This window comes from Lethenteron reissneri, chromosome 30 (assembly GCF_015708825.2).
Source record: "Lethenteron reissneri isolate LAM-NWPU_2019-01 chromosome 30, ASM1570882v1, whole genome shotgun sequence".
NCBI classification, from domain to species: domain Eukaryota; kingdom Metazoa; phylum Chordata; class Hyperoartia; order Petromyzontiformes; family Petromyzontidae; genus Lethenteron; species Lethenteron reissneri.
In genome coordinates, this window is record NC_083808.1 from 10,801,469 (window position 1) to 10,820,558 (window position 19,090).

Below are 19,090 nucleotides of genomic sequence, written 5' to 3' on the forward strand. Positions count from 1 at the left end.
CGATTGGTTGGAATCCAAGCCCCTCTGAGATGTCAGCAGTGCTTTCTCGGTGCTCTGATATTCGCCCCTCAAAAGCTTACCAGCCACCTCATATGAAGCCCATAAAACGGCTCTCCTGTGGTATACGGTCACTTGCATCCTTCCTGAAATACATGGGCAATTACAACGGACTTTGGCTGCTTTGTAAGACAGGCTCTTAACAGTAAATGTTCTCTGTAGACCCAGTTCAGCCCACAACATATTACTACCGCTTGGATCAGCGGGGAAGATGTTAAGCTTTAATTTTTAACTCATCCAATGTAATGGACATTGCAGGTCTGGGCATGCTTGTGTTATAATTTATGTTACGGTTGAATCATGTACTACTTGGTTGGGCGTGTAGCCAGTTGTGGGGTGAGTGTGTGTGCGCTCCAAAGCCTAACACCTAGCACAGTTATTCATCAACACCAGTCTTCAAAAGATTTTCCAAGTCCATATTTTCATGGCAACCAAGTAGCTGATGCACTCAAAGCATAATGCCAATTTCCAGGCCTCTGGAAATGGTTGGTAAACCTTGAAATCTAAACAATAGTGGCACGTGAGAAACAAGAATCGAATTTTCATTGAAGGTAAATGGATCAAACAAGCACACCGATCTTCAGTGTAGATCTTTGCAGTTGTGGCATATAGCTCTCGAATGTGTTGGTACAAACGTTGTTTGGTACGATGTCCAACGTTTCCAACGAAGCACGCGGAGCGAAAGGTCGAGCATCGTGTCCAAAACAACACGCGGCTCACTCAACCCGGATACACATTGGAGAGCTGCACCCAATTTTCGTCACTGCAAGCAGCTGGCTGTGTGCGCATTCAGTGGCCAATTTAAAAAAATATACTGTTTGCACAAATCCACGGACACATTGTGTCTAAACAAATCAGCTGTTTACAGCTTAACTGAGCTATGCTGTCTGAAGAAAGAGTGCATAAAAGTAACAGTTACACATTTGGACTAGGTTAGAAAGCTGAATATTGCATACTAAATGTAGCGCATTATATTCTCGGTAACATTGAACCTACCCACAGCAGTACATGGTTGATTCGTATTGAAATAATGGAACTTACCACGATGTGCCCAGGGGGTTGTGATATGACAAAGCGGGTTCCACCTTGTTTCTGTTTACACACAAGCACAATTTGTTGCTGCACACGAGCATCATTGCGCGTCGTACGCCCATCCGATTTGTGTCGCCACATCGCGACGATAAGCGCAATCGCACGGCGAATCCATCGCTGTGTCTTCCATCGCGATCGCTTGGTTTTTTTTGTTTCCGCCGATTACATTCACATTCTTGAGTGTCACATGTCACATGGCAAGCATCGCTGCTCGCATTGTTTCGCGAGAGGCTCTGTTTTTGCTCCCTGGGTTTGTATTCGAGCAGTGCATATGGCACTGCCATTTGTCCTGCATGCAAACCCCAGAGCATCTTTGAGCATAGCATTCCACAATGCAGAAGAGACTGACTAATCTGTTGGCAAAAGACGGCCATTGACCGCTTGCATGAATAAAACAAGACACATGGATGTCAATCAACATGACAACATTGGAGACGGATTATAGAGAAAGCGCAAGACCTCTTTTTTTTTGTAAAGCCCCCTTGTACATGTAACTTCATTAGCCAAGACAAATGAATTATACTTTTGGCTGAAGATACATTACTGTATAGTTATGGTAAGTTGGTCTCACGCAGTGGCTCTGTGGTGGAAGCACGTGGCTCGCTATAGAAAGGCTGCCAGTCTTTATCTGGTCAGAGGTTTACGAAGCCCATCATTCCCCCAGGGTATATAAGCAGATATACCACTTTGTAGCAAACCAACAGTGACTCATCTATGAAGAGACTTGCCTTTACCATGGGAATGTGTAATATGCACCACCAACCCAGCACTGCAAATATATGTTTGTATCAGCATGGAGACACTTTGGCTATGACTGAGAAATGCACGCTGTGTTAATTTCCTGTTTAGGGAAATTCACTTTTTGTTTCTATGTTGTAATATTTTCATGCTGCACTTATAAGTCGCTGTGAACAGTCTATCTCATTAATAACACCGAACGTTTTGACAGCATTTAGACACGTGACTGTGCCCAATATCTTAGACTATCTGTCAATCACACGTGTGGGTTGTGCCAGTGACAATGCTACCTATCTACACGTGCAGCCAATCCCAGGGGAGTTTGACGCAAACAGCACAGGTGCTTCCTACTGCATTGTGAGGCTTATTCAATGTGCCACTGTGCTTTATCTCAGAGATTCTATAGGTGAAAGGACGCATCTGCCGCGGAGGCTTTTGTTACCCTTTCCAACATTTGGTTGATTGATACTAAGCACATGAGGTCTTAAACCAGAAGGTTAAATCTGAAAGGAATTTAATGATCTCCTCTCTGTGCCTTTTAGCATGGAGATGATCTTTCGAACCATGTTTTTTTAATTAAAAAAGTCAAAGTCATCTCCTTACAGCCCTCAAGCGGCAGTGGCAATTCCACATTTTGTATGAAGGGAGCAAGTACGCCAGTAGGACAACCACCAATTGATTTCATTTCGTAATGTTGTGCTCCGTTATCAGTGCCAGAGGGATGATGGGGCGAGTGAACTTCTGACCAGAATTCGAACTCGCAAGCTTCTGCTTTAATAAACGTACTCTAAGATCGGCCTGCCCAGTAACAATTCTGAGTGTGTGGTCTTGGGTATTACCAGGTAGCAGCGGAGAGTATTGCACAGATTGATCCAAACTTGATGCCAAGTGCCTTCAGATTTTGCATGAATTTTTTTTTAAGAAATTGGCCGCAGTTTCAAAAAGGAAGCTTTAGTTTTTTAATCTTTGTGATTTTTTTATTTAATGAACATTTCCTTTAATTGTTTGAGCATAAAATATATGTTCTGACATATTTTTAAAAAAAATTAAAACGATTTCCTCGTGTTATTTTTAAATGACGGTTTGGCAAGTTAATTAAAATACTATTTCTGGCATTGTGTAACTTTCCAACGGATATGTAAAACAAGTCAATGAATGTACTTGCATTTAAATGTAAAAACAACTGTTAATTTCATGTGTTCAATAATTTTTAGTTGATATTTCCCATCACTTACCAGCCAGCATGGTGAAATATAGTCAAGCAATCCCCATTGCTAACATCTTGGAAAAGGCCTTCATACTGAAATGTATTGACAAAGGGCCTGTACATAATTACAATTATAGTTCACAATTGGATGGTTCCAGGCTGTGTCAGTGACTCAGTGCCGCCGTGGTTGCCTTCCACTGTAAGTTTGCCGCAAACACCAAATGTTCTCACGGTTTGGTTACATTTGGCTCAGAGCAGAGAGAGTGAGGTGGAAGGCAGAATTGTTCAGAATGGTAAATTGATGGACCGGATCAGAGTCGATTGAGGCAAATGATCATATGCAAGAAAGACCTGGGGTAATTTGAGTATCGAACGAGCAGGAGTGTAAATGGAATGTATTACAAACGTTACAATGTGACAATACAACTGCAGAAACTGCCAAGCAGCCTTAGTTTAAAATAGGGATCCTAGTAATTTTTTTAAATGTTGCTTTCATATAAATAAGTTTCTGTAGAGTACACAAACAAACTCCAAGTATTTTTTAAGGCACGTATTGTAGTCATGTATTAAATTGCTGGCCGTTGTTGTTTTTGAAATATGAAAAATAATGTTCTAGATTTTCTTATCTTACTCGGCACACCACGTCGTTAAACCTCACCTGGTGATGCTGCTACATTGGCAGTGGTGCACATTTGACGTAAAAACTCAAGGCACTCGTCAACAACACCGCCTTCAAACACAATATATATAATCAGATGTGCTATGAAGAAGGGCCACTGTCCGAAACGTTGCTGGTTATATATTTTACTCTATGAAGGCCATGGTATTGATGAGCGCGAGTTTTTTACGACTAGGTTAGCACATCGGCATGACATTTGTCATTGGAAATCTGTGGAAGATATCAGGTGCTTTTTGTTAAAAATATAAATTGGCAATGTAACTTGCATACAACAAAAATATCCTCAACGCTACGTATACTTCGCAGTGAATTCAATGTAAATTCAATACGTGTTTTAAAAAAATATCCATAACTCCACAATTGAGTGTGACATTTTCCCCACCATTCCTTTTTCATTCCATTGCCTGGGAGTAGTCGCAAGCCTCGACATCAAGCAGCATTTCTTGATGCGTGGCAAAACGTTTATTTATTTATTTGTATTATCATTTGCGAACCGATTTATTTTCACGTGTTCATGCACTCGTGCATTCAATTTCAACACAGAGAGGCTCGGGTAATAATACACTCCACTAAATCAACAGATAATATCGGTAGCGGCCACAGTAAATATCCTCGGCAATAAACCCTGGTGCTGTATTGGGAACAAAAACAACTTTCGGTTTTCCAAGATGGTGTTGGTGCCATGACAATTTGTACCCAGAATCCCGCTCTCTCTGGCCTACGGTTCCCTCTTCTTTCTTCTTGGCAATGTGCCCCCATTCTGGTTTGCAATCGTTGCGCATCCTGGAGGCAACCCTCACTTTGGGGATCGTTCAGGAGAACTGTTGAAGGTACCTTTTTTGAGACGTCCTTTTTTTCCTGCTGGCATGGCAAGGTGCGTGTTAGCAAAACATTTGATGCCTCCTTGAAGACCACACTTTTCATCTACTATTTGGAAAATTTTAAGGAAGTGGAAAGAGAGGAAGACCTAAGAGTGAATGGCTTGACAACGACACCTGCACGGCACATTGTTCTAATTTGAAAGTTACAATTATCACTATACTTATTTGCCCAGGACAGGCAAATACTTAGCCTTGACGGATTTATTTTCGATGAGAAATTCTGCTTTGGTTGTTTGGGTAATTGTTTAACTGAATTTGTGTGTAGCAGAAAACCAGAAAGCCAGAGAAGAAGAGCCATGCGCACTAAGGGATAGCACTCAAGTTCTTACACATGAATGAACAACCTACATTCTAATAGCATCGAATTGCCATGAAATTGGGTGCCTTGCATAATGACTCCGTTGTGTCATCCACCAACCCTACCTCCAAATCACTGGAATTACAGGCATGTGTTCATTTGTCTGCATACATATGTTAAGCTTAATGTTTATGTTTTACATTAATAATGCCAAGCAATGAAAACTGATTCCCAATGGGTGCCACTCTACTTGGTAGGCCTTTAATGAATTGTTCTCTCACAAGTCCTTGAAATTTCACCATTCTGTATAATGATTCGATTAATAGATTTTTTTTTACATCGTTGGGGAATATTGTGCCTCCTGTGGCTGTAGAGTTGCACGTTGTACTATTAGAAAATAATAATTTCATACACTGGACATTTCAGCGTATGTATCGTAAGATAAGACCATTTTATGCATTGTTCTGCTCCTAACAGTGCGCCTGACTGAGAAACGCAATGAAATGCTAACGGGAAATTCCAGCACTAATACGGATTTGGCAGGATGCTCACTCCACAGTTGAAAGTTTACCAGTTTACAATCCTAGCTTGGGTCAGATAACACCAACCTCTCTGGGACTATTTAAATTAGTACCACTTTGTGGGCAGTGAGCATTGGTAATTCTTTACAGAATGACTGACCCCCACCAGAGCATTATGGAGTTTTTAACACTGGCTCGGGGCAGGAATGGAAACTGAACGCCGCTCCAAGTTTGATTGAGAAGGAATACTACTTTTTTTTTGCGAACGGTTCCAGATATATATATATTTGATGAGGCTTGGTAACTAACCCCAGAAAACACAATTCAAAACTGTTGCAGAATTTGTAGAACCGCTGTTTGTTGGTGTTATTGCAACTGTTGTGGTCCCAATAGATTTGATGCCATTTTTAAAAGGACACTTCAGGTGAAATGCCAAATTAAAACTGTAATATCTGAGACAAATATGTCTGCAAAGTGGTATACTTCAAATGTTCTTTGGTGGAATGTCCCTTCTTCTTGACGTGGTACATACTGTTAACATAGCGCAGATTGGTTGTTTTTTTTAGACTTGTATTTTAAAGTGTGGTATTTCCAAAAATGCATTTTCACGTGTTCTTCCAAGCAAGGTTGCTGAGCGGAAGCTCAAACGCCCAATATACCAAGCGACCAGCAACAAACGGCACTCTTGAGGGTGTATTAGATGAGCATTAATAGGTTTTCTCAGATTGAGCGAGGTTATGTTAACCTTGGAAAAGAGACCACGATTAGGGAATTCCAAAGTTGGAGCAGAGCGAGGCAACAATCGGAGAGAGAGAGAGAAGTGTTTGGCCTGCAAGTGTGATGGTTGAACGCGGTGTGGATGAGACGACACAGTCAGGAACCAATGAGTGAAGTTGATGGGACCGGTAACCATGGTTGCAGCGATAGGACACAGTGGGCAGTATGGGGGCAACTCACCATCGGTGAGCGAGTGCTGAGAATGAATGGTTTACATTGGCGATTCCAAATGTCACTTTTATCTGCTGCATTTCGTTTGGCTTTCGTGAAGCGTAGCACATTGAGTGCTTCATAAACCACTTTTACACAGCATAATAATATATTTTCATTTCCAATTCAGCATTATATTGTGAAATCAATACTTTGGACGTAAAAACCCTGTTGTGCTTCCCCTAAACAACACCCCATGAATCGTGGGCTGAGCAATGCACTGCATTTATTTCGTGCAGTCATTTCTGGATTAATTAGGTGTGGCATTTCATTTAGTGTGAAAGGTAATTAGACAGTCTAATGATGCGGTGGTTTGCCCCATCGCATTGAGCTTAATTGACAGATTGTGGGCCAGCAGTCATGCTCCCTCGACATAACAAACAATGCGAGATGATGAAGAAAATTTTATTTTTTCCAAGCAGCTCCTGGCAATGAAACAAATTAAAGTGTAAAATGAACTTTGCATCGTGGGAATGGGGATTTTTAAAATTATTATTCACCCATTTTGCCCGTAGGAACGATTGCAATTGTTTTGGTAAATGGGACTGCCAAGGTCATTGCATGGGCGCTTCGAGCTCTGCCTAGGATGCGTATTCACAGGTTTATTTGTGAGGTAGGGCGGGGGGGGGGGATGCGTGCTTGCATGTTAATGGTCGGGTGCTCAGTGAGAGCAGTGTGTGGCCGGCCAGAATACTGGCCACAAGCACAGCGTAGGCACAATAGTATGGCATCAGTGCGTAACCTTTTAACGTTCAAACAAAAGGTCAAAGTGTCTCCCCTGTTCCAGCACGCGTCGGCTGGGTCTCGTCATTTGTTTCGGTGGGCTTGTTGAGCCGGCGGTGTAAATTCCTCTGGGTGGCTCAACGATCGAAGCGAGTGGCTCACAGTTGGAAGTTTGCGAGTTTGATTTGTGGTTCGGTGTTGATTCGGCCCATCATCCCTTCGAGGTTGGTAAAAATAAGTACCACTTTTTTGTGGAGAAATAAATAGGTTTGTCTTTTGGATAGACTTGTCCCCGTCATATGAATGTGGAATTGTCACCAATGGATCGAGGCTGTAAACAGGAGATAAGCGCTGCCTCAATGCTCATTCGAGAAAAAATTGAATACCTTTGTTGGAGGACCAGTCTATTCAAAGAATTACCTCTTTTCATGTACTCAATGATGCTGACCGGGATTTGAACTTGCAAAAGTTAGGTTGTGAGTTGTCCCTCTATTCAGTCGAGTTGTGCTGCTCAACCGAATAAAAGGACCGTTCTGCTCGACGGAATAATAGGACGATTCAACCACGCAGCAGCATACGGTCTTGAGGAGAATGCTGTTAAGGAAGCAAAAGTGATGATCCCCAAGGCCACACATAATCACGATTGGCGTATTTCAGAAAACGGTGGTGATTTCGAGATTAAGTTCTAATTAATTATGTTAATAGCTAATTTTGTTTGCTAAATTACTCCACAACAGCCGATTGGATTTTTGAGGCTGAAAAAATTTAAACTTAATCGATCACCCACCTGAGAGAAGTGAATACTGCTGCATCGTAATTCCAGCTGGGTGATGCGGTGATTATCACACTCCCTGAAGGGTTGTGAGTTCAAATCCTATTTGGGGCTTGACTCATCCCATCATTATTAATTAATATTAACATTCTTGATTTGAAGCTTTCGTGACTGCAGGAACCCCTACAGCCAAACTCCTTCACCCCCCCCCCCCATTCCTAACTCCTACAGCCAAACTCCTCCCCCCTCCCCCGTGCCTATATAAAGCCACAACAGCAGATAATTTTTCTCACCTGAAGACAGCCGCTTGTGTTGCGACCGAAACGTCGTGTTTTCTTTCATTATTTTTTCTATCTACGTGACTTTACCGGAAGAACCAGAGAGTAATCTTAACATACGAGATGACCATTTTAATTGAATAGAAAATTATTCGCAACAATTGGAATAATAGAATGACGACGTTATTACTTCATGATATTTTACGACCCTTTATCAATCCATTGCCGATGAAGGCCTCCCCACGCCATGTAGACTTCTAGGTTCTGTCTCACAATGGTTCACTTCGTTGGTCAGCGTGGGTTTGCCAAGGGGGGCCCGGGACCAGTTCAGGTATCACTTCGGCACTGATGCTAGCCGTGGCCCCCCAATCGCTAGATTCATAGCGCCGTGCAATAGCCTACGGGCTAGATTAATTAGTCTTCTTGGTTCTTTCGGTAAAGTCACGTAGAAGGGAAGTAATAAAATAATAAAAATAAAACATAATAATATTTTATTACTTCCCTTCTACGTGACTTTACCGAAAGAACCAAGAAGATGAATCCCTGCAGTCACGAAAGCTTTAAATCGAAAGATTAATTAGCTTTCTGCACTGATGTGATTGTGTATATATCCTTGTGTAAGCGGGACGGTGGCGCTACAGTGGTATAACTTGTATCTCTCAGCAAGAAAGACATGAGGTTCTATTCCCGACCCAAGCGCCTTTCTCTGAGGAGTTCTGCGTGGATTTCCTCCAGGCTCGCTGGTTTCCTCTCATAGCTAAGCAAAGCACCCGCAGTGGGACCCGGTATAGGCCAAACTATCCCAGTGCTGAAAAAATTGCTGCAAATTACTCGATTGGGCTTCTTGGTTCTTTCGGTAAAGTCACGTAGAAACCGAAAGAACCAAGAAGATAAATCCCTGATGTCACGAAAGCTTTAAATCGAAATTTACTCGATTGGGGTTACACACACACCAACAACACCGCCCTCCTGACGTGAAAGCTTGGCAGAACCCTCCTGAACAAAAAGAGTTCTGAGACTCGGTGAGCTTTTCCTGAGGAAACAAGTGAAACCATAATAATAACAAACTATAGCATGCAAGATGAACCCAACGACCTGAGTAAAATTCCTAAGCACGGCTAACAACAGTGGTGTTAGCAGCTTCTGAGTGAGTTCTGCAGGCCCCCTTCAACCAACCCACACTGACCAGCGTGGTGAAGTATGGACCGACGTATTTCTTGGAGAGGCCTTGATCCAGCAGAGGACTGACAAAAAGGCTGTGTTATATATTAGTTTTTTTATGGACCATAAATTTGCATATGCGTATGTGTTTATGTGGGGCTTGTGGAGTAATGGATGTGTAGAGCCGATGGCACAGGTTTTTTTTATGAGTTTCAGCACAGAGATTCATGCGCATGTGCAGTCGGGCACAAAGCAATCACAAGCATGGCTTGGCCATAGATCTCTGCCAGAAATTTGTCTGTTTGTTGAAGCATGTGAATCTTACCCTGTCATTTTTTTGAGCAGTTATGTCAAGCAGCGCTCGCCGAGTCCATAGCATACCACTGCCACTACCAACTCCTTAACCAGCCAAGAGTAATGTCTGTGCTGTACAGGTCAAAGAGATGAACTTTAACAAATCGGCTGTCACAGACGCTTCTGGATTTGGCATGCTGCGCATGCACGTAAACTCTAGAAGCATAGGAAGATACGGTAAGCAGGTTATGGTTGGAACGACATGACAAAAGAAGCATTGTCGATGCAATTGGAAAGAAGAGGTTGCGATGGGTTGGACCACATTTGCAAAATTGAGGAGGGAAGGTGACCTAAACAGGCATTGGAACTAAATCTATGCAATTTTTATTTTACCTGGCCACAAATGGTAGCTCAACGAAGTGGCTTATCATAAGAAAATGTATAGCAGCCAAATACTCGAAACGCATGTTTAAAAATGTGGAGGGAAAAACCGGAGAACCCGGAGAAAAATCCACGAGACCACAGGGAGAGGCCTGCAAACTCCAAATAAACAGGCGTCAGGGTCTGGATCGAACCCACGACCACCTGCATACCAGGCGAGGGAGTTAACATCTCGCCTCAAGCGGCACCCCAGGAGTGGCACCCACATGTCTGTGACGAATGTGAATGCAGGCAGTGGTGATGAGACCTTAAAAGGGGTTCTTGGAGGTCAGGTGTTGCCCATGCATCATTAGTGGGATCGAACAGAAGGCAGGAAGTGTGGGCTCTCTGATGCCGCTGGCTGGTACTAAGAATCCAGCCTCTGGATTTTAGTGCCCTTGACCTGCCGATGCACACTTACACAGCCGCATCTGCGGTGCATTTGTTCTGACATGCTCGCACGTAATTCAAGCTGATGGATCAGCCCGGTTGTTCTGCATCGGCCTCTTCCAATTGCACAGCCCTGTGTTTAGTCTCCGTCAAGTGATGGGCACTGAACACCCTCTGCCAAAGCCTTCCTCTCACCTTCGTTCAACAATCGATTTGGCCCTCCTACGTAATCTCTCACCGTGAGTTGCTGCTGCTGCTGCTGCTGGATAAAGATATGCCATCTGTGTGCATGGCCAGACGCATGTGAGCAATTATTCTTGTCCATTCTGGAGTGTGCTTCTTGCTTCCATACGTAGATATGGCATATGTTAGTGTCTATACAGGATATCAGTGGTATTTAAGTTTGTGTCCGTGATCAGGAATTGAACCACGGTCGTCGAGATTGTAACAGGTTGCATACACGACCTGTGCCACTATGTGGAGAGTCGTGATGCAGTAGTTAGCACCCTTTACCTTGACTTCATTGACATTTCCTTCGTGAATATATTTTGAATTGTATTACCCATGAGCTAATTGGCATTCGTTCAGTCTTGCTATGTATCCTCCCGGGTGTATCGGATTCCTGTTGGGCTATTTAAATCAAGTATACTCGTGTTTCACTTAACACCCATACCAGCAAGTATTACCACATCCCCAGATCCTCCTACTCATTTCCTTGTATAATAATGGATTTCTAAGTGTTTTCAATTTAAAATAAGATAAATATTTATAACAAGTAGCGAACCCGTTTCTCTACAACACAAAAAGTTATGGTAGCTTTCGTTTGCATACTCTTCTCACAATCCTGTACTCGGAGCGGTAAAAGTAAATCAATATTTTATATGAGTTTTCTTTATTCTTCATAGAACATTCTGTTAAAATTATTAGATTTGTACCAGGACAGAGTGAACCGTGTCAGTCATTTGTAGTTTGTTACGCCTCCTTTGGTGTCGCTATCAATTACACGTCTTCCGAACTTCTTCTTCCACCGTTTCCACTGAATGTTTATTTGTTCCATGGAAAATCCCAATTGGCCAGTTACCCAGTGGAGTTTCGGTGGCAACCGCCTGCAGCCACGAACAATAGTATTGTTGGGGTGGAGAGGTGCCCAGCCAGAACCCAGCCAGGAAACTCATAGATTGTTTTTAATAGTCAGTCCCTCCAGAAAAACGCGGAGTTTTTTGGTGATTGTTGCGGGCAAAAATCGTTGATTATGCGGCACGTTTTCTTAAAAAATGCGATGGAATATGCGGGATATTTATGCAATTTTATGCGATTAAATTGCGGGAACTTGCAAAAACTGCGGTTTGATGAAAAAGAGAAAAAAAAGTGATTCCCACAACACCCTATTCACTAGGCTACTACTTTAATGTAAAGAGTCATTTCTTATTACTTCCTATGATAAGCAAGCATACTACATCACAGAAAGTGCTGGGAATATTTAAGTTCTCATCTTGTTTTATTTCAGACCTTAACGCGTAATGAGTGACGTCACTTCATAACGTTCCCATGGCAACAGGGGAAATGGCTGCGCTTGTGTGAAGTAAACGCAACATTTTTCAACTTTCTGCTAAGATCTATGTGACTTTTTGCAACGAAAATGCGGGGATTATGAAATCATGCAAGCCCGCATATTTTGCGCGCGGAAATCTGCAATTTATGCGGCGAAAGTGCGGCGTATTTGAAAAAACGCGCCCCCCGCATAAATATGCGGACTTTGGCTGATTTTGCATGGAATCATGCGATCGCATAATCGCGTTTTTCTGGAGGGACTGAATAGTGTGATTTAACATTTTGAATTATGCAGTGACTATGCACCCGGATCTCAAGCCAGTGTATTGACACACTGGGCGTATTTATTTAGCAAAAGGCAGTCGGGCTGTAGGCCAAGAAATTAAAAGGAAAGGCTTGAGCCTGGGCTTGAACAAGGCCAGGGAGTCGACAGCACAGATGGCTGGATGGAATGAGGAGACAAGCGAGCGACCTCTCAATGAGCGCAGGTTGACAGGGGGCTTCAACGTCTTGTTTGCTGGAGTGGAGAATGCATTTGGGGAGAGGGGAGAGGTGTAGGCAGGGGGGAAGTCCATGGAGAGGATCTTGAAGATAGTGGGGGTGATGTTGAAATTGATCCGGCTTTGGATTGGGCGCCTGGGGAGTGATTGGAGTATTGGGGTAATGTCTCATTTACGGGTGAGGGTGAGGAGTCTGGCAGCAGCATTCGAGATCAGCTGGAGTTCTAGATCAGCTTGAGGGTATCTAGGTCAGCTGGAGTTCACGGATGAGGGATTTGGGATGGCTGAGTTGCGTAAGCTCAGTCTGGATTTCACGTGATGAAATCATGTATTGACTGGTCCCCCACCTCACCTCTCCCCACTTATACTCTCAGCCCCCATTATCCAAGGACTTGTATTGACACCACCAGGCAACCTCTGTGCACTGGATGGTTGCTCCTCTTGCTCTGCTGCCTGTGTTGTCTGGAATTCAATCCACCTTGTTGCCCATATTTCTGATGCCATCCATCTGTGCAAGTCTTGCTCAAGACCTCCATTTTTTCCTCTGCCTATGACCCAACTGCCTTCCCATTCGATGTCTTCAATGCCATTCTTACTACACTGTAGCATTTTATAATACATCTTCCAATGCATCCTTTCATTCACCTTTCTCCCTAACTTGCATCTACCACTTCACTACAGCACCTTCACTTTGTTGGACATAGCCACTCGATACTCGTAAATTAAATTTGTTTTGTGTGTCCTACCTGGCTAACAAATTCAATACAAAAGCAAGGCTGCACCTGGCCAGGATGTTAATAGCATCTAACTCATCCAATTAGGTCGTACAGACCGTGTCCGTTGGTGTTTCTGCTACGGAGTGATAAATAGGGAATGCCTTTGCCTGATTACCGCTGAATTTGATTAATTGCCTTGGTCTTACGAAGGCGCCCGCTCACATACTAATTGGACCAGGATTGACGTTCCCACAGACAGCAGGGTAAGGGATGTCCACGTTTAATTTAAATGCAGATGTTTTGAGCGGTTGACCAGTTTTCAATGAAATGTCTATGCAGCTTTCTGTCCGTGAATGCTCTGTATATTAAGGTGTGCGCGTGTGTGTACGTACATGTGGGTAGCAGTGTCATAGTTGTCCATGCACAGCGCTATCATTGCAGCAACCTTGGTTTGACCCAGATTCAGTTGCATATGGTAGTGGCCATCTGGTCTGGGATTATTTTCGAGAAGAGAACAAGAATAGTATCTGTTGCAGCGGTGTTGTTAACGTCAGCTGTGGCAAAATGGTTGTGGGCATGGCGTTCATCATACAGCCTTCAATTGTGCTGTGCCGAATCTTAATATACACACGAACACCAACCTCACTCATGCAATCCACGAGGCTAAACAGACTGCATGGATATTATTATTTTGTTTGCTTGCGCAATACCATAATATGTGGCGATCCCCTGATTGTACTGGTTGTAATCGCCGGTGAAATGTCGGACTCAGTCGTAAGCCTTGTGGCTTTGCTCTTTCTCGCACACGGTGGTGCCAAAGGAGTCGCACATTTCCACGTTTTGTTCACGTAAAAAACCTTACTAATTGGCTGCGTCGGGTGGAGATGGGTGTACGACACGTTTTAACATTTGCGAGATCTAACCCAAACACTTGATCGTGAATTATATTGGTTGCTAAAGCCTAAGTGTTACATTATTTTACAAATGTGCTTCTTATGATTTAACAGATGTAGGAATATCGAAAAAAATATTATTCTTATTGATTATACATGTACGGCTATATATGCGCCCCTGGTGCTATTAATTATATCTTTAACTTCTCACTATCTGAGCATGCAATAACATTTGCTTCCTTGCCAAATTCACTGGAAAAATCGCGCAAAAGACAAGCGGATTGTTGTGCACTTGTTCGTGTGTGTCTATTTGTGCATTATCCTTCTTCGATATTTATTTCTGGAAATTAGAGCCATAGCTTATATGATAGAGCAAAGTACACATTCAAAATAAACATTAACATTTAAGGGTCTGCAGGAAAATGTGTGTGTCCGTGCGCACGTACAGTACATGTGCGTGTATTTCAGGGTATGGTGAGGAGCGGTCGAGTAGCAGTTAGCGTGCTGCGCTGCGAACCCAACGACCCGAGTTCAATTCGCGCTCACGGCCAACACCGTTGACGATTAGTTGAACCAGCGGTGTGTAGATGTCAGCATTGGGGAGATGAAGACGGTCGGCCATAGTGCTGGTCAACCACCCCCTTGTGTGCTGTGCCGGCCTTCATAGGTGCTCGCTAACAGCACTAACCCCAAAAGTCTGATCCAATCCTAGTGTAGTGGTTAAACGCACTCTGATCCAATCCTAGTGAAGATGAGTTTTCATAACCAGGCGTGCACATCAGTGGTTATTGATACCTGCATCTGTCATGAATGCTGCAGTAGGACATTTCAATGGTTGAGATGAGATGTGTGATGTAAGGTGCTTCGGGGTGCTGAATAATTTTATGCATGCTACGAGTGCAAATCATCATCCTCTGAGCCTCTCTTGAAGTTGACTCGGCCACAAATGAGTGCCTGGGTGGAATGTGTAAAACACATCGGCACTTGGGGAGACGTAGGTAGATGGGCATGGTGCTGGCCACACAAGAACCCCCTCTTTGTGTGGTCGTGGCTGTGAGTACATCGCTGTGAAGGTAGGAACCGGCTAAAAGCACGGTTATTAACGAGGTGACTCCGTGTACCCTTTGTGCGTGTGTGCAGTCGCAGAAATCGGTCCGTTTGGCCCCATATTATTTGAGGAGCCGACCGACACTTTGTATCCAGAGGATTCGCCGGAAAAAACCGTGACCCTACGCTGCCTTGCCAAGTCAAACCCACCCGCTACGTACAGGTACCGTGGGGGACGTGGGGCACTGCCGAGGGCCACGTGCGGTGGCGGGCGCGGCGCTGAGGCCCAAGCAAACCGAGCAAAACTTTAGGGCCCCCCCCTCCCACCCCCGAGCAGCTCAGAGGGGGACCCCTAATTGGCGAGCATACATCTGTTTTGCACATAGGGTTGGTGGTTTTTGTAAAATATCAGCTCATCATTATGCGCACTTACGTTGGAGTATTTTGCACGTAAATAAACTTGCACGCTTATGGTTAAAGTTATTTGCAGCCGTACGAATAGCATGGCTTCATATACAATATGAGTGTCCTCCCATTAAAGGTGTGGATTTCAACCACACTCAACAATACTTGGGAGTGATTCATTGTTTGGACATCACAACCACAACTACCTTTTTTGAAAACCCGAGTTTGATTTCTGGCCACATGTAACAGTGGCAGGTTGAATATTAAGCTGGCATCCTGGGCCAATTACTAGGTCTGCTCAGCCTAAAATTCATTCCTGATGCAGTGGGTGAATTGTCAGTGCAAGAGATGAAGTTTCAAGCTTGTGTTGTGTAACCCGGTAAGAACTCAAGAGACCAGCACGAGTCTCGTTTGGAATAGTGGCCTGAAGGCTGATGTGTACCCATAATACCAACCACACCACATGATTGTGTCATTTTGGCCTTAACAGTCACTCGCACAGCAGTCGTCCTACGGTCGACTGTAGGGCTTGTCAAACTCTTAACCATTTACCAGTCTTCTCAATTTCAATGTAGACTAGCTTTTAAAATATTACATGCGCCTGGTGTTTGATTGGTAGATACTGGACCTTGAAAATCCCTGGTCTGTATATTCATACAATCTAGTTGTCGGTCTTCGTGAGCCGTACTTTCATATTTCTTTTCTTCGAATGCTTCGTAGATGGCGTCACAATGGCATGGAGGTCAAGTGGAATAAGAGATACAGCCTGGAGGGCGGAAACCTGGTGATCTCGGACCTCGACAGGGACCAGGACGCGGGCACCTTCCAGTGCCTGGCCACCAACAGATTTGGCACCCTTGCCAGTCAACAAGCCACGCTCAAGTTCGCCTGTGAGTAGAGCTGGGCGACGGTGATGGGGAGGATGCTCAAGGATCGTGGTTCCAGCGTGTCTTTGAAATGCTGTAGTTCAGGGGCAGCGTTGTCCCGCCATGGAGGTGTTTTTTTTTTAACAAAGCCCTGTTATTTCCATGAAGACCAAACTTTACCACCTGTAATTGTATGTTTTAACTAGCTGTACTACCCGGCTTCGCCCGGGACTTGTATCTACCACGGCCGGCCGCCTTTGTCTCCCCAGTGGCGATGTTAATACGCTACAGTAGTTAAGTTACTCGTTTGAGGCAGAGTCGACCTAGGGGAGGTTCAAATAATCGTCACCGGTGGTGGCCGTGAGCGGGAATCGAACTGGGTTTGCCGGGTTGGTAGCGCAGCGTAGCGTTAAGCACTACACCCACCGCTCCTCACACACCACACACGCACAGACACACACACAGACACACACACAGACACACGCAGACACACACAGACAGAAACACACACAGACAGCACGCTAACCACTACACTACCGCTCCCCACACACCACACACGCACACACACAGACACACACACAGACACACACACAGACACACACACAGACACACACACACAGACACACACACACAGACACAGGCAGCACGCTAAGCACTACACTACCGTTCCCCCTACACAACACACGCGCGCGCGTCCATAGGTACACATACACGCGCTTGCTGCAGACACACACGACTTTCAGGGTGCATACGGCAGTAAACGACTGAAATAATAAAGCGGCAATGCTGTGTAAGGAACGCCTTAGACCCGCATTATACATTTGTGTAATGCGAGCGTAAACACACAAACACACACAAACACATACACAATACACACACACATACATGCAGACACACAGACAGACACATAACACACATACATACACACACATACAAACACAGAAACACATACACACACATACATAGACACACATACAAACACAGAAACACATACACACACATACATAGACACACACATACATACACACAAACACATCCACAGACGTACATACACACATACATACAGGCACGCAGACATACACATAAACACATACAAAAAAACCCACATACATACACACACACATACACACAAACACATGCACACACATACATACACACATGCATACAGACACACAGACATACACATAAACACATACACACATACACATGACCCGGCTTCGCCCGGGACTTGGATCCACCACGGCGGCAAAACCGACATACATACACACACAGACATACACACAAACACATACACACACATACATACACACATGCATACAGACACACAGACATACACATAAACACATACACATGACCCGGCTTCGCCCGGGACTTGGATCCACCACGGCGGCAAAACCGACATACATACACACACAGACATACACACAAACACATACACACACATACATACACACATGCATACAGACACACAGACATACACATAAACACATACACATGACCCGGCTTCGCCCGGGACTTGGATCTACCACGCCCAGCCGCCTTTGTCTCCCAAGTGCCGATGTTAATACGCCACACCAGTTACTCGTTTGAGGCTGAGTGGACCTAGGGGAGGTTCAAATAATCGTCACCGGTGGTGGCCGTGAGCGGGAATGGAACTGGGTTCGCCGGGTTGGTAGCGCAGCGTAGCGTTAAGCACTACACCCACCGCTCCTCACACACCACACACGCACAGACACACACACAGACACACGCAGACACACACAGACAGACACAGACAGACACACACACACACACAGACACACAGACAGCACGCTAAGCACTACACTACCGCTCCCCACACACCACACACGCACACACACAGACACACACACAGACACACGCAGACACACACAGACAGACACAGACAGACACACACACACACAGACACAGACAGCACGCTAAGCACTACACTACCGTTCCCCCTACACAACACACGCGCGCGCGTCCATAGGTACACATACACGCGCTTGCTGCAGACACACACGACTTTCAGGGTGCATACGGCAGTAAACGACTGAAATAATAAAGCGGCAATGCTGTGCGAGGAACGCCTTAGACCAGCAACACATTTGTGTAATGCGAGCGTAAACACACAAACACATACAAACACATACACACACATACATACACACAAACACATACACACAGACATACACATACACACAAACACACACATACATGCACACAAACACATACACAATACACACACACATACATGCAGACACAGACAGACACATAACACACATACATACACACACATACACACACATACATAGACACACACATACATAGACACACACATACATACACACAAACACATGCACACACGTACATACACACATACATAGAGACACGCAGACATACACATAAAGACATAAAAAGAAAACCCACATACATACACACACACATACACACAAACACATACATACACATACATACACACATACATAGAGACACACAGACATACACATAAACACAAACACACATACACATGACCCGGCTTCGCCCGGGACTTGGATCCACGATGCCCCGCCGCCTTTGTCTCCCCAGTGACGATGTTCACACACGACAGCAG

The 19,090-nt window shown here is 44.4% G+C and overlaps 1 protein-coding gene across 6 annotated transcripts in view; it reads left to right on the plus strand.

The window, feature by feature from the left end:
* Nucleotides 1-19,090, plus strand: part of LOC133349521 (contactin-2-like) — a 125,779-nt gene that overhangs the window by 54,719 nt on the left and 51,970 nt on the right. For all 6 annotated transcript variants that reach the window (XM_061563049.1, XM_061563053.1, XM_061563054.1 and 3 more), the window contains 2 exons: nucleotides 15,299-15,428; nucleotides 16,331-16,500. In XM_061563049.1, the coding sequence (XP_061419033.1) occupies nucleotides 15,299-15,428; nucleotides 16,331-16,500 (300 nt within the window). The remainder of the gene's footprint in view (nucleotides 1-15,298; nucleotides 15,429-16,330; nucleotides 16,501-19,090) is intronic.